We start from the raw sequence: 27,529 nt of genomic DNA on the forward strand, positions 1-27,529 counted from the left end.
GCCTCTCAGCTGGTATTTGTCCCGCCCACCCGTGCCAACCCGGTTCCGCTTCCGGTTTGAGGGGCGCCGGGCTCCCGAGAGCGATATAAGCTGCGGCGGTCGCGATGGGGAAGTCGGATTTTCTTACCCCCAAGGCTATTGCCAACAGGATCAAGTCCAAGGGGCTTCAGAAGCTGCGCTGGTATTGCCAGATGTGCCAGAAGCAGTGCCGGGACGAGGTGAGTGGGCCCGCGGTGGCCGCGTCTCCCCGGGAGGCCCCGCTGGAAATGCAGGTTGTAGTCCCTGCCCAGCGGGCTGAGAGCGCGGGTCTCGGGTTCCGGGTCCCGAGGCTTCTGGGGTCTGCCGCGGGCGAGTCCACTGCTCGGCAGTAGGTAGAGCCGTGCTTCCCTGCAGCCCCTGTCCTAGCGACAGCCTGGGGTCTTTGACACCTCACTCCTCCCACCCTCTCCCCTCCCCAAAAGATAGCTCAGAAAAGGTCTTTCAGCCTCCAGGAGCATGAATAGTGCGCAGTGCAGGGTGCACGCCCGGGCAGTAACAAAAACAAAAACAACCGTCCGTCTGTGCCTTGTCTTGGCCCTTGAGAGAAATGGAATGATGATTAGGGTCAGATGAAAAAGGGAAACTGAGCTCTTCCACAACTGCTCATCTAACAAGCATTCATTGAGTACCTATAATGTACCAGGCCCAGAATAACGCTGTGGTTCAGATTGTTGATTTATCTGGAGTCAATACTGTCAAAATTGTGAAGTCAAATTGCACCACTTACTAGCTGTGTGGTCTTGGGCAAGTTATAATACGACTTACATTCTCTTTGCTTGTTTACTTATCTGTAAAATGGGAATAATAACTGTGCCTACTTGTAGGATTGTCTTTGAGGTTTTTCTTGTTTTGTTTGTTTATACATCTTTCTCTTATTTTATTTCCTTTTTTTTTTTGTCATTGAGTTTTAAATGAGTGAAGTAGATGTAAAATGGCTTAGGTAGTTTTTGGGCAGATCTTGAAAAGCCGAGTATACTGTGCAATGGAGTCACATTTTTCTCCACTAAAGAGGTGGAAGATGGAACACTGTTGAATGAGAGCAGGCTAATGATGTGACCATATGTGTCTCTGGAGATTGCTAGGCGTAGAAGAATTCTGAGGAAATTGGAATAGTCCTATTCAGTGTTTCTGCAAATGAGGGATGAGATATTTCTCTTTCATATCCCTTTAGTTCTTAATGTTTAATGAATATCCAAATATCCATTACCTAGTGTCTTAGTTGGCTTGGATTGCTATGACAGAATACCATAGACTGGGTGGTTTAAATGACAGAAATTTATTTCTAATAGTTCTGGAGGCTGGGAAGCCAAGACCAGGGTGCTGGCATGGCCAAATTCTGGTGAAGGCCCTATTCCTGGTTTGCAGACAGCTGCCGTCTGTGTCCTCACAAGATGGAAGGAGCAAGCTGTAGTCTGTTTCTCTTATAAGGGACCTCATCTAAACCTAATGGCTTCCCAAAGGCCTTCCTCCTAATGTCATCCCCTTAGGGATTAGGGTTTCAACATATGAATTTGGAGGGGGGGGGCATAAACATGCAGTCCATAACACACAGATCTAAAACACTTTAAGTGTTTTGCCACATTTACCTTTTTAAAAAAATATTTTAAAGTAAATTACAATCATAAGGAAATTTCAGCTCTAAATACTTAAATATGCATCTCTAAAATATCAGAATACCTTCCTACATAACCACAATATATGTCATCAACATAACAAAATGAATAAAGATCCTTCTGTATCATCTAATACACATTCCATATTCACACTTCCTCTGTTGTCCCCCAAATGTGTTTTTTCAAACCAAGATCCAATCAAAAGCCATGAATTGGATTTGGTTATTAGGACTTTTTAAATAGATTTTGTTTTTTTAGAGTAGTTTTTAGGTTCACCGCAAAAACAAACTAGAAGATACAGAGATTTCCCATATAATCCCTCCTCAAATGCTCACAGCCTCTCCCTTTATCAACATCCTGCAATAGAGTTTGTTTGTTACAATGGATGAACCTACATTGACACAGCAGTGTCACCCAAAGCCCACAGTTTACATTAGGGTTCACTCTTGGTATCATCCATTCTATAAGTTTTGAGAAATGCATAATGTCATTGCATCCCCCATCATAAAAGCTTACAAAATAGTTTCACTGCCCTAAAAGTTGTAAGTGCTCTGGGTTATTAGGATTTTTAATTCTCTCTAACTTTAATTCTTTCTAAATTCTAAATTTAGGATAGAACCCATTCCCCTCCACCCTTTTTTCCTTGACATTGACCTGTTTCTTATTATTGTCTGTTTGCTACAACACTATTTTGCTGTCTCTTTGATCTCAAGGATTATTCTTTGATTAGCAGAGTTGCAAAGCTCAGCTCCATAAAAATGCTTTTAAAAACCTGATAGGATAGCTACAGCTAGTGATTTGATTATTTCTTACAATTTATCATCAAAGAGCAGATTTGTAGGGTTTAAATACTTCTATTTAGAGCCCATTTCCATGACCTAAATCAGAATTTAACTACTACCTTTACATTTTTTATAGAATGGCTTTAAGTGTCATTGTATGTCCGAATCTCATCAGAGACAACTATTACTGGCTTCAGAAAATCCTCAGCAGTTTATGGATTATTTTTCAGAGTAAGTAACTCAAAGGACTCCTTATCTCAAAAGCTTTATTGAGTTGGACATTTAATAGATGGTTAATATTTTATTTATTAGAGGTTCTATTATTTCTTATATGTTAACATGGCAACTGCATTCTCCATATGCTCAGTTTTTATCTTTTTTTGAGAATTTTTTATACTATGAAATTTTTACGAAAGTGTTTCTCACAATTTAATTTTTTCTTCCTTCCACTTTAAACATATGAAACTATCTTTCATTCTAACCCAGTTGTGACTAAGAACACAGGCTCTGCAGTCAGACTGTTTTCCACCGAGAAGCTGTGTGTCTCTCGACAATCTACTTAGGTTTTCTGTGCTTTGATCTTGTCATCTGTAAAATGTCACTAAAAATAGCAACCTCTTCCAAGTATTCTTGATCCCTCATAGGGTTTATATAAAGAGTCAATGAGTTATATATGTATATTTTTTTGAGAGGGGGTCTCAAACTCTTGGCTTCAAGCGATCTTTTTGCCTCAGTTTCCCAAAGTGCTAGTATTACTGGCATGAACCACTGTGCCTGGCCACAATAAGTTAATACTTTTAAGGTGACTTGAAGAGTGCCCAATACTTGATTAAGATTAGCTGTTAGTTATTATCATTGCTATAAATAGTCTTGCTTCCATCCATCTCTTTCCAAAGTTCTAGACCTTTTGGTCTTAGGACTCATGTATACTCTTAAAAATTGTTGAAGACCCCAAAGAGCTTCTGTTTATGTGGGTTATATGTGTCAACACTTAGAAATCAAAATCAAGAAATTTAAAAAATATATATTTATTAATTAATTTTAAAATAATACACTTATTACATATTAAAATTGGATGAAAAATAGTTATATTTTCCAAATAAAAAACAGGCATTGTTTTTCCATTCTTATAAATCTCTTCAATATAAGTCTTGTTTAATACAGAACAATTGGATTCTCACATCTCCTTTCTACATTGTCTATTTATGAAATGTTTTGATTAAAGCACTTAAGGAAAATCCAACCTATACATACATATGTGATTGAGAGGGAGGAATACTTTGATAAACTTTTCAAATAATTTTGGATATTATTTTTGATACTACATCAAAACACAATGTTTGGCAGTTTCTTAAAGATGAGTTGCAATGTGGAATCTGAAACCAGGTCCCTGAACTTTCTGTCCTGTTACATTAAAATCCATGGGTTATCTTTTACTTTGAGTGAATCTTATACCCACGCATGATTTTATAACATCATGTGCTGCTTGTTGAAATATACTGTTTCACTGAGTTTCACAGATCTTCTAAATGGTGACAGATTTTATCAAACAATTTTATTGAATCATTTTCACTAATATCAACACTGATGCCATCAGAAACATCCTTAAGCATTGGGAAGCATGTCAAAGTCACAGTGGCAGATATTAGTTTGCAAGCTCAAATTTTATCATTGGCAATGGATACTGTCAGTTGTTTTCCTTAACATGACAGACTCACTTTATGTTTTAGAAGATGTATGCCAATAACCATTGGAATAAGGATAGTTTATATGTCAGTTCTTTCAAGTAAAGAGGAAAAAGATATTTCAGCTCACAGCTCGGTCACACAAGTGCTTTGCTCAGAACGATTGTACAGCAGCAGAAGTGGTTTGTGCATAATTCTCACTGCATCGCACAGAATGTTAGAAAAATGTTTACTTGAGGGTTGAGATTTAATGCAATCCATAATTTTTACTGCCAGTGCATGGCTTCACAAACCCCTGTGTGCATCAGAAGCACCTGGGGAGCTTATTCTCAGAACGCACACCCCGCACCCAGCCTGAGTCAGTGGGTCTGGATTTTGCGTTTCTGTCCAGTTCCCAGGGATGTTGATGCTGCTGATATGAGGGCCACAACTTAAAAGACTTTTTGTCCTGTCCACCAGGGTTGTCTTTTCTAAATCACGAATTTTAACAAATTGCTTCTCAAATGAAATTCAAACTCATCCTCTTTAGCATGACACTCAAGGCACTTCAAAAATTAGCCCAAACCTTATTTTTATTTTCCAGCTGCATCTTCCCCTTTGTTCTACCCCCTCTGTCACCCTCATGTTTGTCTGCCCTAAACTTTAGCCAAATTAGGTTGAGTGTCATTTTTCAAATGTGATGCTTTCCTCTCTGTGTACCACCTGAGAATGGCCTTGTCTTCCAATTCACCTATAAAAGTTTTATTTATATTTCACTGCCCATATTCAAATCACCTCTGGGTATGTCCCTTAACTCTTTCTGTGATATTGAGTGACATTTCTTTTCCACTTTAACTTCTGTTATGATTGGCTCTGCTAGATTGCAACCTCCATAAAGGTCACAATTTATATTTTATTCATTTATGTTTATCTAGCACTTAACAGTGTATCCAGCACGGAGGGACACATTAACTGCCAATTTCATGTGCAAAGGCAGTTTTGTTATTAGGTAGAATGGGACTATCATGTCATGTTCAGTAGCACTAAGGTTGCAGTGGTTCACACCTGTAATCCTAGCACTTCGAGAGGCCAAGGCAGGAGAATCACTTGAGGCCAGGAGTTCAAGACCAGCCTGGGCAACACAGCAAGACCTTGTCTCTACAAAAATTAAGCAAAATTAGCCAAGAGTGTTGGTATATCCCTGTAGTCCCAGCTACTCTAGAGGCTGAGGTGGGAAGATTGCTTGAGCCCAGGAGTTCAAGGTTGCAGTGAGCTGTAATCCCACTACTGTACTCCAGCCTGGGCAATAGAGCAAGATCCTGTCTCAAAAAAAAAAAAAAAAAAAAAAAACAGAGAGAGAGAGAGAGAGAGATATGAAGGACTCTCTCCAAAAATAATGTGGTAGCTTTTGCTATGGTTGCTTTACTAAGATAAAACATTTCAACTCCAAGCTGACTTTTAACCTTTAATCCTTGAAAGCTATAATCTCAGCAGATATTCTTATAGATGTTTCATATCTATTGGGCATTAAAGCTGTGTGATTGCTTAAATTTTAGGAAGGTGATGCTTTAAGCTTAATGCTTTCCTTTCTTTCTTTATTAGGGAATTCCGAAACGACTTTCTAGAACTTCTCAGGAGACGCTTTGGTAAAGATCTCAAGTATTGTGCAAATAACTCTATAACCTTACGGTCTTCTTAGGATCAACAGTGTCATATGTTGTTCTTAGGCACAAAGAGAGTCCATAACAACATCGTCTACAATGAATACATCAGCCACCGGGAGCACATCCATATGAATGCCACCCAGTGGGAAACTCTGACTGATTTTACCAAGTGGCTGGGCAGAGAGGGTAAGAATAAGAGATTATTGGAATGGTTGTCATGTGGTTCCATTGATGGGAGAGAGAGAATTGCCATCATTTCTACGTAAATTCATGAAAAAAAAGGAAAAGGATGCAGGATGCAGGGCAGTTGGAAAACTGGAGGAGAGAGGAGCATACTATTCCAGGATTGATTTTGTTTATCGCGATTGAACATGAATGTCTGGAATAGTTCTTTGGACCGTGATTTATCACCGAAGCATTCTCTCATTTAGGTTGATATTTACATGTGCACATATGTAAATGTCATTTACGTTGAGACTTACATGTTGCTCTGGTTGTACGCAAATGTATGGTGTCTGTTGTTTCTATTAAGGCCTGTGCAAAGTGGACGAGACACCGAAAGGCTGGTACATTCAGTACATAGACAGGGACCCCGAAACCATCCGCCGGCAACTGGAGCTGGAGAAAAAGAAGAAGCAGGATCTTGATGATGAAGAAAAAACTGCCAAATTTATTGAAGAGCAAGTGAGAAGAGGTCTGGAAGGGAAGGAACAGGTGGGCAACTATATCCTCCAGAGAGCCAATGTGAAAAGATCTAAAGAAGCAAAATTTGTTTTTGTTTTTTTTTTTTTAAAGCGTTAAATCGAGTCTTTGTAGGCATAGTTTCTTAACTAAGAGGAGAAAGAGCCTGATGAGGTGTCAAAGCACAGGCTGTAGAGTCATTCTGGAGTTAACACAAACCTCACTTTAATTCCTGACTGGCTAACTTCACGGTCCTGTATAACTACCTAATCTTTCTAGACCCCAGTTTCCTTATCCCTAAAATAGAGACAGTACCTATTGGGAAGACATATAAGCAGCTAATTTCAGCTCGCTGTGGTTAATGCAACGCTGGAGGTAAACACTCTGGGAACATAAGGGCCAACGTTTATGGCAGTCCAGGGAGGACAGAGCATGTTCGAAGGCAGATACCGCCCCTCAGCAGAGGAGTCTTGAAGAATGAGTGGGCGGAAGCCAGGTGGATGGGGCAGGCAGGGGACTCAAGTGTTAGAATAACTAGGTCAAGGGATTTATTTCAACAGACATGTATCGGGGTTTCCCGTGTGCCAGGACTTTTCTAGGCACTGGGAATACACGGGGGACCAAAGATACAGAAAACTGCCCGCCACAGCTTGCACCCTAGCAGTAGTGTGTGAGCGGAAACTACAGCCTGGTGTGTGTGTGAAACTACTAGCCATTTAGTATTTTTAAAAACTTTTTATCAAGCTCTGTCGTACATTGATTAAAGTGTACGAAGTACATTAATCTTAGGTGCACAGGTCGATGAACTTTTACAGATACGCATATGTGGAAAGAGAGCGAGTAAAAGATACAGACCATTTCCAGCATGCCAGAAGCTTCCCTCACTAATACCCCTGTTCCCCAGAAGTAACCACTGTTCTGGTATCACCATCGATTATCGATTCGTTTAGTCTGCTCCTAAGGTAGGGCTAAGGAATAGGAGTAAGGTAGTCTGTTCAACCCTATCCCTATTTAAAGATAGAATAACCGAGGCTTAAGGGAGATGCTGAGGCTGCCAGATTACAAAGCTCACAGACTATACAGAGGTGGGTTTCATATATGCAGTTTTGTTTGAGTTGAGTCTAAGGCTCTTTAATCATTACACTAAATTACACCATAGTATGGAAAGATCTTGCTTTTTAAAGTAATGCTCCAGGTAAGATTCCTAAAGTTTATTGCCTTACATTTTGTTGTTTCCTGTTTTAAGTTGTCATAGAAATAAAAATGTAGGTAAACTATACTTTGGTACAGAAAAGCTACTTTTTTGTCCTTTAGAATAATTATCAAGTGGAGAATATTTGTAAAGCATCTGATTTCTTCATTAAAGTCTTAATCATTTAGAGTTGTGTCTTAGAGTTGCCTTGCAGCACAGGTAGTATGTTGTAATTTAGGCCTATTAATTATTGATAGTACATGAACTGTAAATCAACACTTTCAACCTTTTTTTTTTAGGAGGCCCCTATTTTTACGGAATTAAGTAGAGAAAATGAGGAAGAGAAAGGTAGTTTTAATTTTTCTTCTTTGTTTTTTTTTTTTTTTTTAATGTGGGTGCTTTTGTATTGGCTTTGCTGAAAACTAGCTACATGTCTGGTAGCAACATTTAATCTCTCTGGGATGCATCATTCTTATCTATAAAATGAAAAGGAATACTAATGTATTAGACGGGATGCCTTCAGCCAAGTAAGAAAATTGACTAAAATCAGCCTAAACAATAAGGAAATATATCTTGCCATAATAAGAATCCCAGTGGCAAGATGGTTCTGTGTGCCATACAGACACAGGGAGCTGCCAACACTCCAGCCATCACTTCCAGACCCAGCATTGTCCAGAGAATGGCAGAGAAGTATCTCTTCTGGAGTCAACTGCAGGAGCAAGGAAACTTTTCCTAGGATACAGTCCTCCTGCCAACATGCTTCCTTTTGATATCATTGGCCAGCTATTCAAAAGGAAGCGTGTCACGTGTCCACCTAACAAGCAGTCATTGGGATTATGTTGATTGGTTTAAACAACCAGAATTTACCCCAGAGGTGAAGATGATGTTATGTCCCCTAAGCTACAGGCGAGAGATGTGGACACCTGAACAAACTTGGAATGCTGTTAGCCAGGAAAAAGGGCAAGAAGTACTGTTAGCAAGGGGGAGGATGGGGGGAAGCAACCAGCATTGTCTGCTACAGCGACATGACATGCAGGGTCCCTCCTAGCTCTCTAGGTTTCACACCGGGACATTTTTCAGGGATACGTGATCTTTGGATGGGAGCATTTTAGCTCTCACTTATTTAAAATGTCCTTTAGTTCTTCTGTGAATACCCTGTGGTATCTTTTTTTGCTCTGTCACCCCGGGTAGAATGCAGTGGTGGTGTCATAGCTCACTGCGACTTCTAACTCCTGGGCCCAAGCGATCCTCCTGCCTCAGCCTCCTGAGTAGCTGGGACTACAGGCACGCGCCACGGTGCCCGGCTGATTTTTCTGTTTTTAGTATAGACGGGGTCTTGCTTTTGCTCGGGCTGGTCTCAAACTCCCGAGCTCAAGTGATCCTCCCGCCTCAGCCTCCCAAAGTGCTAGGATTACAGGCGTGAGCCTCTGTGCCCAGACTACCTTGTATCTAATTTGATAAGTTTAAATTATAATTTTCCTTAAATATATATGGGATATCAATTTTTTTCTTCTAGTTACGTTTAATTTGAATAAAGGAGCATGTAGTTCGGCAGGAGCAACATCCTCCAAGTCAAGGTGAGCTACATTCACAGGTATCTTGAACCTTTAGGATTTTTGTGAAATGTAGGCGGTTACTACTTGTTAAAGCATCATGAATCATTCTTTTCTGGTCGCAATTTTCTTCTTTTTTGGTTTTTCTTTGTCGATTGGGGTTTCTGTTGGTCTGATTGACTTTTAGCAACTATTCTTATTTGCCTGCGATGAGATCCGATCTTTTGAGGAAAGGCTTGTTTTAAATGCCTCACTTTTGGTTCACCGTGAATCTCCATGTAATGATTCTGTCTGCACTACTATAAAACTGTTTATTTTCCTATCACAGCCCACTTACCAAAGTTTAAATATTACCTGGGTGTACATTTTTCTTTTAACCGCTGTATTGTGGTTTTCTGAGAACAGAGACTAAGCAATCAGCCTCTCTCCCTAGCACCCAGCGCAATGCAAATGCTCTATAGCTGCTCCCTTCCCTTCTAGATGGCGTAGTACAGAGCTAAGGGCAGCAAACTTTTTCCGTAAAGGTCCATATGGTAAATATCTGAGGCTTTTTTGGCCACATGTGTTTGTCACAACCACTTAAATCTGCTGTTGTAGTGAGAGAGCAGCCACAGACAACAGTACGTGAATGAATGGAGAGTGGCCGTGCTCCAGTGAAATCTTATTTCCAAAAGCAGGTAGCAGGCTGGAGCCAAATCCTTGTATCGTGTGTAGTCAGGTAGCTCTGTCTGCTTTTCATGTTATCTTCTCCTGCACTTCTTGTATACTCTTTCACCAAATCTTTATTTGCTGTTTGTGATGTGCAATGCATTCAGTTTTGTTACGGAGATTAAAAAAAGATGAGTAAGACAAGATACTCAAATCCCAGTATCTACTGGAATTTACTTTTAAAATTGGGTGGTGTTATCTATTTTACTGAAGTGTTTATTTAACATGTTTTTTTTTAAGATCGAAGTTTCTTCTGTTCATTCTTAGGTCAGTGCTTATTTGCATGATTGAATAAGTGGCTAGGGGGATTAAGATTGAGGATTAATTGGGATTAATTAATTAATAAGGATTAATAAGGGTTAAGATTCGTTCCAGTGACGGACATAGGCTGAGTCAGCAATATGTATCAGCTTCAAAATCGCTTGCCAGATGTCCTAACTTTGACCAGAGTAGTATTTCAAAATTAATACCTTCATTAGATATCATTAAGAAATTGGTTAATTGGGTTCTAGATAACGGTATGTTTGGAAAGAATTTTCTAATATGGGAGTCGTGTAACCTGGAGGACAGGCTCGAACGCGTCATGACACACGTCCTTGCAGTTTTAGGCCTCGTGCGTCTCTCTCCATTCGCTTTCAGTGTTTGCTGTTCCTAGCCGTTAGATGAGTGTTAAGATTGGTTCCAGTGGGCCCCAGATTGATCACTCTTGTGTTATTTAATAGTTTTCTAGGGCTGCTGTAACAAATTGCCACAAACTGGGTGGCTTAAAAACCACAAAATATGTGTTCTGACTTCTGGAAAGCAGAAACGTAGGCCTGTTTAAGAAGATTTACCTTCCATTTCCAATCTGTTAATATTCATGTCTTGCTTTGATTTTAACCCCATCCTAACCCTGTCTCAGTCTCTCACCCCTCTAATAGAATCTTGATAACACAAGCAAAAGGACCTTGCTAGACTTCAAACTTTAAATCCTACCATGCAGGATCTCTGTTGCCTAGGCTGGAACTCATAGGCTCAAGCGATCCTCCTTTCTCAGCCTCCCACATAGCTAGGACTATGGGTGTGCATCACTACACCTAGCTACTTTTTTGTAGAAATGAGGTCTCGTTATGCTGCCCAGGCTGGTCTCGAACTCCTAGCCTCAAGTGATCCTCCTGCCTCTTGTTTCCCAAGGCACTGGAATTACAGTGCTTTTTTACTAACCTTTTTTACTAAAGTCTCCTAGTGTCAGCATCTATAAGATGACTTCTTATTTTTGTACATACTGTTATACCTGTTGTATCTCCTGCCCTTTGCACTCCCTCTGTGCTAAACTGTGGTTTCCTAAATGTGCTGGGGGGGGGGTGTCTTACTTTTTCTTACCTTTGTTTCTACTGTCCCCTCTTCTTGGGATGCCCTTCCATGTCTGTCCTCCCACTGTATCGTGGGATCCTACTGGGCTATTCTGGTCATCTTTGTATCCCCATTGCTTATTGCATTCTAGACATTTAATAATGCTGAATATCATTTTCTTGATAGAGAATCTCTTATTAAGCCTAATTTTATTTCTTTTATGTGTGTGGTAAAATATACATAACATCAAATTGACCATTTTAACCATGTTGAAGTGTACAGTTCAGTGGAATTAAGTGAATTCACACTGTTGTACAACCATCACCACCATCTATCTCTAGGGTTTTTTCATCTTCTCCAGCTGAAACTCGGGCCGGTGTGGTGGCTCACGCCTGTAATCCCAACACTGTGGGAGGCCAAGGTGGGAGGATCTCTTGAGTCCAGGCGTTTGAGACCAACCTGAACAAAATCAAGACCTCATCTCTACCAAAAATAGAAAGAAATTATCTGGGCATGGTGGTGCGCACCTGTAGTCCCAGCTACTTGGGAGGCTGAGGCAGGAGCATCGCTTGAGTCCAGGAGTTTGAGGTTGCTGTGAACTAGGCTGATGCCAGGGTACTCTGCCTCAAAAAAAAAAAAAAAAAGAAAAAATCTTATTTAATCCTTGCATTGGAGTTAGGAGTTACTTCCATTTATAGTTGAGGATTTGAGGCTTGGAAAAGTGAATTAATCAAGGTCCTAACAGAAGTAGTCTCAAACCCTGACCTGCCCAATCTGACAAAGCCTAGGCTGTCGTCACTGTGCTATGCTGACAGTAGTAGCACTGACACAAGGGGTTAGAAGGCTCAGGGAGTTGGAGGCAGGGCAGGTTCAATGCTGGTCGTCCTGTAAGAGATGCAACAGGTCCCTCATTGTTTTGACTCATTTGCTGTAAGTGAATCATGGAACAGATTTGTTCTGTATTGTCAGTTTTGCACATTATAAAGCATTTTTCCCTGTGTGGTTCTTGTTAACAAGCATGGTTTTTCTTTCCATCAGCTCTCTGGGGCCGAGTGCGCTGAAGACGATAGGAAGCGCGGCGTCAGTGAAACGGAAAGAACCTCCCCAGGGCTCAGCTCAGTCCAAGGAAAAGAAGAAAAAGAAATCCGCACTGGATGAGATCATGGAGGTACAGTTTGTGGGCTCCTTAGGAGCGTTTTAGCAATTAGAGGAATGATGTAATTCAAACCTAAGGAAACTTAAATAGCTTCACCCATTGTGAGATTAATATAGACTTAGAAAAATTTTCATGTACGGATTAGGGCATAGGAGCCTAGCTTCAGTTCCATCAGAACAGAGTTGGACCCCGCACCCCCACCAATACGTTTATTTTCTTGGCTCAAGAGCTGTCTTTGAAACGTTCCATGAAATTATGGTCCGCAGAGTTCAGTTAGAAATTGTGGTCCTCCATTGGTGCTCTCTCTCCTCCAGCTAGTACTCTCCTCTTGCCTCGGAATCCCACTGACATACTCCTAGCCAGCAAGAGAAAGTTCTGACAGCTTTTTCAATTGATCTAAACTGATGGCTGAGTTTATGTGATGAGTCATTGAAAACATATGATTATCTGGATTTAGGGCCAGACTTTGCCTCTAATCTACCCAAGACTCTGGAGTAATTCTGCAGAAAGTTCTTAATATTCTCCTAAGTATTCCTTTCCCCCTTCTAACACCCATAGCCTTACCTCATCAGTGAATTAACAAAATAAGTGGGAGAGAAGAAGAAGAAATCTGGGAGAAGAGAAAGAAAAAGTGAATACAAGAAGCTAAATGTTTTTGCTTTAATATCATTTCCTCTGTCCCCCCATCTCTTTTCTTCATTCTGAAGGGATGGGAAATAACTGTTTGCTCTTCTCTGTTACCAGCCCTCACGCCACGCAGGGCAGTCTAAAGAGCTTAAAGTATGAAACGAGGTTAATACGCTATGAAATGTCGTCATTTCATCATTCAGTCCGTACTGAGTCGCTGTTGTGTGCTGGGCATTGTGCAAGGTGCAGGATCTGTGTGGTAGGCACAAAAACGCAGTCCCTGTTTGTCACGGGCTTTCATTCTAGTGAGGGAGCCATTCAGTTAGCAAGCGAAGCAGTAAATGATGACAGAATGCTAAGGAGGTGGGAGGGAACTTGCAAGGTGCCAGGCAGGAAAGATCACCCCTCAGAAGGAGCGTGTGACTGGAGTGCAGTGAGCGCATGGTGGCAGCGTCTGAGGTTGAAGAGAGCAGGGGGGACAGCACCATTTCTTACACGTCATGGCAGGGGTTTTTTAAGATTTAATTTGAAGTAAAATGGAAAGTCAGATCTACCTTTTGAATATGATGCAAACTAAATGCATACTAAATTTAGAACAGTGTTTATTCATATTGGAAAGCTGAAGGATTTAAAATGAAGTTTAGAACCAACCAAAGAATGAGGTTGTTGATCCCATCAAAAGTTGGTACTTCGGGTTAACTGTAAGCAGTTGAGAAGGAAAACGTTAAGATGTATCGTCATCGTGGCCGGACGCCGCTTTTATCTTTTGGTCACTCTTATTTGTGTCTCTCAGTGGTATTGTTCTTCTCTTTCACTCATGAGCTTTATTATCATTCCCAAACAGGGCCCCTCTTGTTTGCCATCACACTGTATTTCTAAGGGCGCTGTGCGAGATTGGTGCATGTGTTAGGTTTTACATGAAAACGTAGCCTGTTTTCTAACTTCTGATAGTCAAAGCAGGCAAGCATGGTGTGGTGCTGGCCGATGGTCTTGCAGTATTGGGTGAATAGCGGTGATTTTTGTTTGCTTTCTGTTCAGTTGACTTGCTTTATCACATATTTTTTAAAATCCAAGGTTTTTTTTTAAATCAAAAACTAATTATAAATAATGTTTATTTGTATTTATATTTATCAGAGCTTGCAAATTAGCAAAGATCCTTGGTCTTCTGTGAAGTATGTGTCTTATAGTGTTATTTTGCTAAATAGAATAGTATTTTGAAGTAAACTGAAGATTTTAAAGAGATGATTTTAAGAATGTCTTCTGTGTTTACAGATTGAAGAGGAGAAGAAAAGAACTGCCCGAACAGATTACTGGCTACAGCCTGTGAGTATCCAGTTGGATTTTAAGTCCTAAATTTATGTTTAAGTGAATGATTTAAATAGCATTTGATATAAATAACGAAATTTCTCAAACATATCTAGCTTACACAGATAGGGTTAGTTATAATTTTATAATGACTTTTCTTTCTATTGGGTCTTTAATTTTCGGTGGCAGTTATGGTGGATGATTACTTTTGTTTATAGACCATTTATGTCCCACAAGGTTAGTGCTAAATTTGTGTATGGACATCTTGAATTTGAGCCTGGAATTTTCAATCTTTGCTGTGAGACAAAATGTTGTGTTTTCAGAAATGGGATTAAAAGGTAGAATTGTAATTGCTGAAGTAGTGGTTTTCAATTTATAGCTTATTGATCTTAGAACACCTATTTATGTACTTTGTAGAAAAAGGCAGGTTTTAGTTTTATAATCTCGAGGAAATTTTATATTTTATTGCTTATTATTTAAAATAATAAGTTAAAATTGTTTTTAAGCATTTAATAGTTTTTAAATTACTATTTATTGATGCTCTATTTTGGACTTACTGAGACGAGAAGTTTTCATAAAACTTTCAGAGTGCCTTAGTTATTCTTAAAGAAGCTGGTTTGAACAATAATAGGGGAGTGTAAAATAATATATCATTTCGATAATTTCTGATTTGAGAAATAAGATTGAAAGTTGAGAAGTCCAGGATTCTAATTCAAGTCTTCATAGTCATTCTTCTACTAGTGTGAAAAAATAAGTTAGTTTCCATGTTTTAGTCTGTCTTCTTATGCAGAGGGAAGCATTTCCACAGGTGATCACGTGAAGAATCGTGAAATAAGTTATCTAAGGTGAAAACACTTGCTGTGTTAAATAGAAAATAAGCACTTTGTGTATGAATTATTTTAGTTAATTCTCCTAACAGCCCTATAAGGTCATTACTGTTATTGTTGCCATTTTATAGGTTAAAAAAAAAAAACGGGGGACACAAAGTAGAATAATTTCCCCAAGGTCATTTGGTAAGTGGTGAGTGAGGGGACCACGGTGCTGCCTTCTGCTGTGCGTTAGGCAACCTGACGTCCTGCTCTGTGAGTGGAAGTTTGGGCCCTGGTAGACTCAGGGATATCTCATGGAATAGAAAAGTCTAGTTTTTGTACAGGAAAGATCTGTAGGAAAAAACCACAGGCGAATTATTTTGATTCGGTTTCCCTATTAGAGCACCTGGTGTTTGAATAGTAATAGTTTCATATATTGTTTATTAAAATGTAATCAAGAATTTTGCTTAAAGCAGTGGTTCTTAACCAGAGAATAATTCAAAATTTCTTAGAGAGTTGTTTTTTTTTTTTTCTTTTAAATTACATGTGCTTCAGTACTAACTACCACCGTCCAGTCTCCTGGGGTGAAATGCGGATTTCCACTCACCTCTTAAGTGATTCCGACGTGTGCCCCTGGCTAAGAACCATTGGTTTAAAGGGAAAAGAAAACCAACAAAAAGTGAAAGAATGGCAAAGCATTCTAAGCTTTATGTAGCCCAGAAGTTCTCTCCCCATTGACAGTACTTTCAGTTAAACTTTATTTTCTCTTTGATAATTTTGTCTGATAGTAAAATATTTTTTGATGAATTTACTCTTCCGGAGTGTTTTGTTGCAAGTGAGGACCAGCCAGCTGTGCTCTGATGCCTCAGTGTGTTCCTTATTTTGAAATGGGCAGAATGTGTGTGAAAATAACCAGCAGTCCACAAAGACATGCTTGGAGGGCTTTCTTTCCTAAATGCAGAAAAGAAGTATTTTGAACAGATTGATTGTGGGCAAGGGTCAATAAGTACAATGATGTAATAAATTATCTTCCACTAGAGTGTGAACCTGTGTCCCATGAGTCCTTTGAGAAGCTTAGCCCAGAAATATTATGGCTTCATCAGATAAGCTGTTGTGGCATTTATTAACTTCATTTAGAAAGTCTTGAATAGAGGCTTAAGAGAAGACTATTCAAATTTTCCCTTAAACATGTCTTTTGACTATTAAATATTCTTTTCCCCAAAGTCCTTACTAAATTTTTGCTGACGTAATTTTAAGCATGGCTTTATGAAATACTTGTGACCATCTCTTTGATACATTCACTTGAAGTAGCAAATGTGGAATCACTGCAGTGAATATAGCAGTAAGTTGGGCAATTTAATTTTCATTTTTAGCATTTAGACAGCTAATCCAAACCAGGAAAACAACGCTAACGAAGCAAACCCAGAATCCGTTAATATGGAATAAGCCCAGATTTCTCTCCCATTTGAGAATTAGATGCTCAGAAGAACGATACTTTTAGCTGGAGGAATCACATTTGTATCAAAAATTCAAAGCAACCTAATGGGAAGAGAACTCTGGGAAGAGTGCCCTGCCTAAGCTCAACGGCTCGCTCAGTTCCTTGCAGTTTCCACTGAGACTCTTGCGACCTGAGTATCAGCAATGATCACCAATAGAGTAATATCCTTGGCACTTTTCACTTCCTAAATGGAGAGAAAGAAGCTGTCTATGAAAGACATGAATTAGTAGAGTTGAGATTTACAGATAAACATATTTCAAGGGACCTTCACGGTGGAAATCAGCCATTTTGTATATATATTTTTCCTCTTAGTAACCATGCTGAACCAAAAGAAGAAGAAGGATTAAAAGAATACTAAGGAAGGCCGGGCGCTGTGGCTCACGCCTGTAATCCTAGCTCTTGGGAGGCCGAGGCGGGCGGATTGCTCAAGGTCAGGAGTTCAAAACCAGCCTGAGCAAGAGTGAGACCCCGTCTCTACTATAAATAGAAAGAAATTAATTGGCCAACTGATATATATATAAAAAATTAGCCGGGCATGGTGGCGCATGCCTGTAGTCCCAGCTACTCGGGAGGCTGAGGCAGAAGGATCACTCAAGCCCAGGAGTTTGAGGTTGCTGTGAGCTAGGCTGACGCCACGGCACTCGCTCTAGCCTGGACAACAAAGTGAGACTCTGTCTCAAAAAAAAAAAAAAAAAAAGAATACTAAGGAAATAAGGAAATGTTTTACCATTGTTGGGAAGGCTTAGAACGCTATAATTTCTTATTTAGCAGAAAAATCACATTTTACTATGGTTTTCGGTGAACATAAAGGAAGAAGCAAATTAGAAAAGATCGTTTATGTCTTTCCTTTCCTCTTTATTTTTTTGTTGTTATTTTCTAGGAAATCATCGTAAAAATTATTACCAAAAAACTGGGTGACAAATATCACAAGAAAAAAGGTATTGTTAAGGTAAGGACATGCAGTTATGAATGGAATTTGTGAAAAAAGCTGTGGGTAATCCAGCGAAGCTGTTTTGGTGTTTCTTGGAAATCAAGTCCTAGTAGCAGAAGTATTGTCTAAAATTCTTGATTATTCCATAAAATGAAGGCTGAATTCATGATGGTTGGAGAAATGTTTCTTTTCCAACCAGAGTTGTTCTGTTTGCTTACTGGGGCAAGTAGTAGGTATGAAATCTCATTCGCAGCTCTTAAAAAACTCAGCGTGCATGCCTTGTTAATCAGTAAAATATATTCTTTTTAAATGAAGGGGCAGCATAATTATACCTCCCAGAGATCCTGTCTTTTGGCTGCTCTGGGATTATAAAATTTGTATCAACATTCCAATCTTTTTCTCCCTTTTGCTTTTCCCAAATATAGTTTGATTCTAGGACCCAGCCTTATGCATGCATAGACTGCTCTTCCACTAAACTTGAAAATAGGCAAAATGACTCCTCTTTCTAGATTTCTTACAGTCTTATTCTGAGATCACCAGTCTCTTACTCTTTCCAGATGAAAAGTGTAACTAAACTGTGAATTGAGTTCTTTCTTGAGAACCAAAGACTGAGAAATCATATGTGGAATGTAGAAAATAGTGTCGTCTATAGAAGGAGTCACCCTCATGTTTGGATTGGAATTTCATTCGTCTTCATTTTATATAATTTTATCCTTTTAAATAACTGTTCACATATTTTGTTATAAAAGTGTTCATTTTGCATGACAGGAAGTAATTGACAAATACACAGCTGTGGTCAAGATGATTGATTCTGGAGACAAGCTGAAACTTGACCAGACTCATTTAGAGACAGTCATTCCAGCACCAGGTAAATCTGTTTGCAGACCATTTAATACATGTGCCATCAAAATGAGCAATCCCATTCTCACAACTATAGTTTTCTTTTCTTTTCTTTTCTTTTTTTTTTTGACATTACTTGATGGGGATATATTTGTTTCCATTTCAGAAATATTAACTGCCAATATAACTCTTTCAGGTGATGTACTAGTTTACCAGTCCTCTGATCAAGCTATTTTATTTGGTGGCATGAATGGATTTTCTCTTCTTAGAATACATATTTTTTCTGAAGCAAAACACAGACATATATGGATAGAATTAATCATATTAGGCTTATTATTACAGGTTGAATATATTTTATCCCAAATGCCTGGGTCTAAACATGTTTCAGATTTTGGAGATCTTTGGATTTTAGAATATTTGCATATACATAATTGTATATCTTGGGGATGAGAACCCAAGTCTTCACATGAAATTCATTTATGTTTTATACGCACTTTGTACACATAGCCTGACGGTAATTTCATACAATATTTTTAATAATTTTGTACATGAAACAGTCTTAACTGTGTTTTGACTCCAACCTGTCACATAAGGTCAGATGTGGAATTTTCATTTTTTTATAGACAGGGTCTTACTCTGTTGCCCAGGCTGGAGTACTGTGGTGCAATCTTAGCTCACTGAAGCACCAAACTCCTGGGCTCAAGCAATCCTCCTGCCTCTGCCTCTCGAGTAGCTGGGACTGCAGGTGCATGTGACCATACCCAGCTAATTTAAAAAATTTTTGTAGAGATGGGGGTCTCACTATTATGTGCAGGCTGGTCTCGAACTCCTGGCCTCAAGCAACCCTCCTGCCTCAGCCTCCCTGAGTGCTGGGGTTTTAGGCGTGAGCTACCACAATTGGCCAGATATAAATGTGTTCTTTTGTATTATCTGGCTTCTTTCACTCAGCATAATTGTTTTGGATTCACCCATATTGCAGGTATCTATAGTTCATTCTTTTTTATTTCTGAGTAGTGTGTCATTGTGTGGATGGACAGCAGTCCCCTCCATCTACTGGGGATACCTTCCAGACCCCCCAGTGGATATCTGAAACCATAGATAGTAGGAAACCCCATGTATACTATGTTTTTTCACACACATACATACCTATGATAAAATTAAATTTATAAATGAAGCACAGTAAGAGATTAACAAGAACTAATAATGAAATAAAATAATTATAACAGTATACTGTAACAGAAGTTATATGAATATAGTTCTCTCTGTGTCTACGTCTCTCACACTCAAAATATCTTATTATACTGTATTCACCTATTTTTAGACCATGGTTGACCAAAGGTAACCAAAACTGCGGATAAGAGGGGACAACTGTACCAGAGTTTGTTTGTCCAGTCACCTCTTGATGGTTATTTGAGTTGTTTGCAGTTTTCGGCTGTTAAAAAAACTGCTGTGAACATTCATATTCAAGTCTTTGTGTGGATATATGATTACTTTTCTCTTGCAGTAAATACTTAGAATGGGCTCAGTCATCTGGTAGGCGTAAGTTTAAATTTTTATAAAATTGCCAAGCCATCTTATGAATTTTAAAAAGAGACAAATTAAGCTCAGTTTTCTCTGATTTCTTCTGTACTCGGAACATTTTCCCCAAGTAACTTATACTTGCAATCTAAAATTAAAACGTATCCCTTTAACAAATAAGTAAAAAAGATGAGGAGTCTTAAAATGTTAGAATAATGAAAGTCTACAAACTATACTTTAAAATACTCTTCTTAAATGATTAAGAACTTCTATTAATAAGAAAAAGGTTTCATTTTTCATTATTTTCATTCAGTGGAATGCATTTTGCTGTAATAAGGTAGAAGAAAAATGTAGACATTTCTTTGCACTAAGGTTTATATTCTTTCCAATTGTAGGAAAAAGAATTCTAGTTTTAAATGGAGGTTACAGAGGAAATGAAGGTACCTTAGAGTCCATCAATGAGAAGACTTTTTCAGCTACTATAGTCATTGAAACTGTAAGTTTGTTTACACAAAGACAGAAATTTCAAAATGTACCATAGTTTGTTTATTTTTAATTGGACTGCTCTTTGTTTTATTTTAGAATTTGGGGTTTTTGTGTGCCTTCTTTCCTATTTGGAAATCAGTAATCTTATTTTCTCCAATGATTCTGTCATTGCTAAAGCATTTTCTTTTCCAATTACAAAAGAAATCTGTGCTTATTGTATAAAACCTGAAAAATATAATTTTTAAAATTTTCCATTGTCCCCCAGCCTGACAATAACCCCCATTAATATTTTGGTCTATTCTTTTCCAGTCTCTGTGTTTTATAAAATTATATACAAGATGTACAGTTTTCTATCCTGAGTTCCTCCCTCCACATTTAACATAAAACTCAACTTGGCACGGCAAAATTAGTGGGGGGAAATGCAGTCGTAGTTAATGGGAAGGGAGCCACAGAGGTCAACCATTTTCCTAAATGTCCCCCCTTCTTCCATAAAGGATTTAAGGTAGCAGAGATCAATATAGTAATTTAAAGAGCACTGGCATACAAGTAAAGTTGGGGGTTTTTTTTTTGAGGGTCTAGCTGCGTTGCCCAGGCTAGAGTGCAGTGTTGTTGTTTAGTGCAGTGGCCTTGTTACAGCCCACTGCAGCCTCAAACTCTCCGGCTCATGGGATCCTCCTGTCTCAGCTTTCTAAGTAGCTGGGACTACAGGTGCCACCACCACGCCGGCTAATCTTTCTATTTTTCATGGAAACTGGGTCTCACTTTGTTGCCCAGGCTGGTCTTCAACTCCTGGCCTCAAGTGATCGTCTGGCCTCAGCCTCCCAAAGTGCTAGGGTTACAAACATAAGCTGTGTAGCCAGGAAGCAAGGATATGGAACAGCTAGGGAGCCTCTGGCCCAGTATCTATTGATAACACGCTGTGAGTATCATTGAAGAAAGTGTGGTATTAATAGTTCTAAGTGAGAATGTCATATATTATTTTTAAAATTTATATATATGTATGTATGTGTATATATATATATATATATATATATATATGGAAATGTTAACTACCTTAGTGGTGTTTTAGGGATATGGAAAAGGTAAATTTATATCTATAAGTGTGGTGTCATTTGTTTTTTCAGTACATGTGTTTGTAACCTCTTTTTAATTATTTTAATTTGTAGGGCCCTTTAAAAGGACGCAGAGTTGAAGGAATTCAATATGAAGACATTTCAAAACTTGCCTGAGTTTGAAAATTTGTCAACAACACATTAAAATCCTAAAACATCAAATTGGTGTTCGCCAAAGCGTTATGAGACTCTACTGTGTTAGGGTATTCCTTTTGTATAAAAGAAATGGATTTTTGAAAATATAACTGTATAGTTGTTTAGCTAAACTTATAGAAAAATATAATTATGTCTCATGAACTATCAAAACTATGTAATTTTGCCCATGTTATATTCGTTTTCTTTGTAATATTTACTTAATGAGTTTTTATCTTCATTAAAGAATGTTATTGTAAAGTGTTTTATATAAGACAATTTAGAATCATATAATTTGAGGGAATCCTTCATATACACTCAAAATTTATATTTTTCAGTAGTAGAGTGGTAAAGTTGAACTTTAAATGTAATTAAATTTTAAAACATCAAACTATAAATATAATAGCAGCTTTATGGTGATATAATTCATACATCATACATGCCATTCATTTAAAGTGTACAGTTCGGTGGTTTTTAGTATATTTGCAGGGTTGTGTAATCACCCCAAAATGAAGCCCTATATGCATAGTCAGTCCCTATCATGCCCTGTCTGCCCCAGCTGTGGGCAACCATTGATCTACTTTCTGTCCCTATGGATTTGTGCTTTCTACACATTCCATATAAATGAAATCATATAATGTGTGATCTTTTCTGGCCGGCTCCACACCCTTAGCATCATGTTTTCAAGGTTCATCCATGTTATAGCTTGTAGGAGCTACTTCATTTGTCTTTACTACTAAATAATATTCCATTGTATGGAGGGACTATATTTTGTTTTTCTGCTCATCAGTTGATGAACATTTGGGTTGTTTCTACTTTTTTGGCTTCCGTGGCTAATGCTGCAATGAACATCCGTGTACAAGATTTTGTGTGAACGTGTCTTTCAGTTCTACCAAACGGTTTTCCGAAGTGGTTGCACATTTTACAATCCCGCAAGTAATGTCGAACTGTACAGTTCTAAGTAAGTAGAGCAATATGGTATTTTGGGATGCCAAGGCCACCTCACACTTGTTTATGCCACAGGAAAACAGAAGGAGGGACAGGTACTAGCTACAGGGCAGTGGGACCCGAGTGTGGACAGTCTCTTCAGGATTGTTCTCTTCTGTCTCGGGCTTCCTGTGCTGGCTCCAATCTTGGACACTCTAGGTTCTCGTTCTAGAACTTTCAAACCAAAGGCCTGAGATTGACTCTTGTTGCACCAGAGCTGGACAAATCTCTCTGAACACAAGGATGGGAATATGCTAACCCTCCACCCCCATCTCTCCTGGACTGAGAGTGGGGGAGGTGCTGATAACATGTGCTGCTGGCAGAAACATAAGAGGCAGTATAAGAAATGCTAATAGGATGTCAGTAGCTTTACAGAAAATGTTCTTTAAGGATGAATTAAGTAAGGTTTTCCAAAATAGCATAGTGTGGAAAGCAACTAGGTTTTAAAGTTGGGCAGTCTTCAGTTTAAATTGTGGCAGTTCTGTTCACTAGCTACGTAATCTTAGAACGTTAATGTTCTTGAACTGCAATGTTCTTAATGTACAAATTGTCAAAAAGGACGTGTCCCTGCAGGGTTGACGTGAGAACTACAGAAAATACACACAAAGTGTCAGGCATAAGTCTTGGCACGTGGTAGGTGTTTGATAACTGGCAGTGTTGGAGATGGAGCCCAGCCGTTGGTCCTGGCCTGGGAAGTCTCAATAAGAATAATAATAATAATAATAAATAACATTGTGAGTAAACATGGCAAATTCTGTATGCCTCCCCCAGTCCGTAAGTTTGGAGTCAACACTGGTTTTCTTCGGAGGAAAAATGTTTCACGTCCACCCCCCCCCCACATTTAATTCTTTTCTCCAACATCTCCCTGAAATTATCTCAGAAGGAGATAAAGTAGAGTAATTGAGGTTAAATTCAATAAAGTATATTCAGAGCATGACAGTATGATTCTAGACTGTGGAGCATTTTTTCTCTGAGTTCATAGAGCCCAATGGTGCTTATGTTAGACGAAATGACTGTAGACAACTAAAATCAGGTCTTATGTTGACTTTTATTTTTGAGGCATCATAAACTATTTTTCCTTTTTTAAAAATAGACTTTTTAGAGTAGTTTCTACGGGATAGGACAAATGTATGATGACATGTATCCACGATTATGGTATCGTACAGAGTAGTTTCCCCGTCCAAGAAGTCCCTTGTACTCTTGTCTGTCCCATCCCTCCCCCCAAGTACCTGGCAACTACTGATCTATTAACTGTCTCCATAGTTTTGCCTTTTTTAGAATGCCATATAGTTGGAATCCTACGGTATGTGGCTTTTTCAGATTAGCTCCTTTTACATAGTAACACTTACGCATTTAAGGTTCCTCCATGTTTTTGTTTGTTTGTTTGTGGCTTGATAGCTCCTATCTCCTGATTAGCACTGAATAATATTCTACTCTGAATGTGCCACAGTTTATTTTTCCATTCACCTACTGAAGGACATCTTAGTTGCTTCCAAGTTTTGGAAATTGTGAATAAAGCTGCCATAACATCTGTGTGCAGGTTTTTCTATGGATGTGAGTTTTTGACTCACTTAGGTAAAATACCAAGGAATACATTTGTTGGATCGTATGGTTAAGAGTATGGTTGTTAAGTAATGAACAGACCCCTACCCGACTGTATTATGTCTTATGTGGAGAATGGTTATGTGAACAGAATGAGGTTCATCGGCTAAGGCCTTGGGATAATTCACTGTATGTGTCAACGTGACTGGGCCACAGGTGCCCAAATAGCTAGTCAGACATCATTCTGGATGTTTCCGTGAGGGTGTTTCTGGGTGAGGTTAACATGGAAAATGGTGGGCTTCGGTAAAGCAGATCACCCTCCCTAGAGTGGGTGAGCCTCGTCTAATCTCATGGGTCATCTCATCTCAGGGTCTCCTGTACCTCTGGTCCACACTGCAGAGTTTGGACTTACAGCCTCTGTATTCACATGAGCCAATCCTTGCAATTAATCGTCTGGTTCTGTTTTTCTACAGAACTGTGACTAATCCAGGCCTCATGAACTAAAAAGAGTCTTGGGCCAACACTGGGAAGAGAATCTTGGCTGAGAGTATTGGGCCATCACAGGTAACTTTGTGTTACAGCTATCCTAGTTCTCCCTACGGCAGGTGACAGGGGTGTAGTGTAAATCTCTATACAGCAACTAAGTTCAAGTAACCTGTCCTGTTCCTAGTCCACACTCACCAAATAACCTCTCACAGCTGAACTTCCCACATATAACTAACAGTGTAAAAATGCACTCGATCTGCAAGGTTTAGGACCTAAGGCTCAACAGCAGCAAAATTTGGTGTTTTTGTTGTTGTTGTTTTGTTTTATTTATTTATTTATTTATTGAGACAGAGTCTCGCTTTGTTGCCCAGGCTAGAGAGAGTGCCGTGGTGTCAGCCTAGCTCACAGCAACCTCAAACTCCTGGGTTCAAGCCATCCTGCCTCAGCCTCCCGAGTAGCTGTGACTACAGGCATGTGCCACCATGCCCGGCTAATTTTTTCCATATATATTACTTGACCAATTAATTTCTTTTTATTTTTAGTAGAGACGGGGGTCTCGCTCTTGCTCAGGCTGGTTTTGAACTCCTGACCTCGAGCAATCTGGCCACCTCGGCCTCCCAGAGTGCTAGGATTACAGGCGTGAGCCACCGTGCCCGGCCAACGGTAGCAAAATTTGATCGCAGTAAACACTACATCTAGGGCTTAGTCCGGATGCCAGCTCGACATGCCCAAGCAGCTTTCCTTTGCATCAGCTTGGTGAGCACACTTTAGCATCTGAAAACACGACAAAGTCCTAAAGCTTCTTTGCAAAATATTTATTTTCTTCAGATATGTTTATAGGCTTTAATAAACCACCATGATATCTGGTTGGCTTTAACTATCCAAACTGAAGCTTATCTGCAAAGGTGGCAGGGAAAGAAGGTATGTTTATACACACGATTTCCAAAACTCTAAACCTTCAAGGCCGTTTGAGAAAGCTATAGAGCTGAGGCACGAAGTAGTCCTTGTAATGTCCGTCGATGAAACCTTTTCCACTGTTGTGCACAAACCAGCAGGGGACGTCTGTCCCGAACACGATGTCCGTCCTGTAGTCTTTCTGTAAGCCCCTGCGGGAGAAACCACATGCATGGTTAGGGAACAGACCGCCGCACGGCTGGACGGGCACGTCTAGAAACAAGGCACCCTCTGTCCCTCTTTGTGTCCCTTCTATCACCATATCTGCCCACCCCCCGTCATCCCTGCTCCCCAGGTTGTATGAAACATCAGAGCCCGGGGCTTAGTGTTGGAAGGACAGACAATAAGCCGTGTGTCCTTAGATAATTCAAATAATCCTGATACAGGTTGACCCAAACGGACTTTTCCGGTAAGGTTCAGAGCAACACATTAATGGATAGAAGGCAGGGACAGAACTCCGGATGTTGTAGTCCGGCCTCACACATGAGCTAAAGAATGAATCCGAGGCGCCTCTTTTTTTTTTTTTTTTTGAGACAGAGTCTCACTCTGTTGTTCCAGCTAGAGTGCCGTGGCGTCAGCCTAGCTCACAGCAACCTCAAACTCCTGGGCTCAAGCAATCCTCCTGCCTTGGCCTCCCAGGTAGCTGGGACTACAGGCATGCGCCACCATGCCCGGCTAATTTTTTCTATATATATTAGTTGGCCAATTAATTTTCTATTTATAGTAGAGACGGGGTCTCGCTCTTCGCTCAGGCTGGCTTCGAACTTCGATCCTCCCGCCTTGGCCTCCCGTGAGCTACAGTGCCCGACCTGGAGGCGTCTCTTGACTTCACTTTATGGGTAAGTGTTTTATTTAACAGTGGAGCCAGCTGTTTTGGAGCAACTCAGATCCTCCACTTGAAGGACAGAGAAGCCAATGATTCGCAAAGGTGTTCGGCACTTTGCCATTAATGAGCCTTAAACGGACGTAACTACACAGCTCAAGGTCAACTCAGTTTCAGTTAAGCATCATCGTCAGGTGCTTGAAGAAGATGAAACTGAGGCTCAGCATTTACTTTTTAGAGTACAGAAGATGCTCTTTTTGCCAACCATAAAAGAACGTTTATTAGCATCGTTCACTTCCGCTCACCCCGTCTGCTGTGAAACATGCTCACTGCTGACCACTGGGGCCTCACTGCTCTCTATAAACCCATGCCAGCTGAGTGCCACATGCTCTAAGAATCCATCGTTTCAGCTCACGAGTCTACTTTGGTGGCGGGACCTATTATTGTCATTTTAAGGTTTAAATGTCATCATTTTCTTCTCCCTTCTATTGTGCTGCTAGAGTCCAGATCCCCCAGAGCCCCTTTCGGTGGCTGTCTCATGCACCCGAGCCCCACCTGCTGACGGTCAACTTCTGTCCCTTCACCTCCATGCTGGCCTCTGGCTTCTGGGGGTCCTTTCCGGGTCTCTCGTTGAAGATGTGTATCTCAGGCTCCTGCATGAACTGGCCTAGCAGGACAGAACCCACACACTTAACTTCCGTGTAATCCCATGCCGAACAGAAAGACAGGCTTGCTGCTCCATGCAAGCTACATTTTGGGCCTCCCTCCAGAAATTCCAGGGTAGAAGGACAAGTCAAGAAAGACAAGGAGAGAGGAAAAAGGAGCGGTGATTTGCTCCTCCTTCCTGAGAGCACCAACTATTGTGCACATGAGGTTGCTCGGTCTAAGGGACCATTAGTAAATTCGCCACCCTGCCAGCAGGGGGCGAGTTTAGCCCTTGAGAGCACAGCTCAAAGGAGGGACTAGGTTTGTTTGTGATGTCACATGCTTATGTTTGAGCCCTTCTTAAAACACATTAGGGGCAGTTGCCCAGGAGGCTCTTGGACTTCCCAAACCAGTTCACTTCTCTTCAGTTAGGAAAAAATTTTCAGCATA

The 27,529-nt window shown here is 39.9% G+C and overlaps 2 protein-coding genes across 2 annotated transcripts in view; one reads left to right on the forward strand and one right to left on the reverse strand.

Annotated features, from left to right (window-relative positions):
* Positions 1–24: 24 nt before the first annotated feature.
* Positions 25–21,904, forward strand: KIN (Kin17 DNA and RNA binding protein). The gene is made up of 13 exons (XM_075997660.1): positions 25–218; positions 2,571–2,665; positions 5,701–5,744; positions 5,826–5,948; positions 6,295–6,476; positions 7,935–7,983; positions 9,152–9,212; positions 12,267–12,396; positions 14,284–14,334; positions 17,504–17,572; positions 18,323–18,422; positions 20,308–20,408; positions 21,565–21,904. Exons 1-13 carry the CDS (start codon positions 105–107, stop codon positions 21,625–21,627), a joined length of 1,182 nt encoding a protein of 393 aa, XP_075853775.1. The 5' UTR covers positions 25–104; the 3' UTR covers positions 21,628–21,904.
* Positions 21,905–25,457: 3,553 nt separating this feature from the next.
* ITIH2 (inter-alpha-trypsin inhibitor heavy chain 2) overlaps positions 25,458–27,529 on the reverse strand; it is a 32,690-nt gene continuing 30,618 nt past the window's right edge. The window contains exons 20-21 of the mRNA XM_075997659.1: positions 26,990–27,101; positions 25,458–25,763 (exon numbers count right to left, since the gene is read on the reverse strand). Coding sequence (XP_075853774.1) covers positions 25,616–25,763; positions 26,990–27,101 — 260 coding nt within the window. The 3' untranslated portion in view covers positions 25,458–25,615. The remainder of the gene's footprint in view (positions 25,764–26,989; positions 27,102–27,529) is intronic.

This window comes from Microcebus murinus, chromosome 25 (assembly GCF_040939455.1).
Source record: "Microcebus murinus isolate Inina chromosome 25, M.murinus_Inina_mat1.0, whole genome shotgun sequence".
Taxonomy (NCBI): domain Eukaryota; kingdom Metazoa; phylum Chordata; class Mammalia; order Primates; family Cheirogaleidae; genus Microcebus; species Microcebus murinus.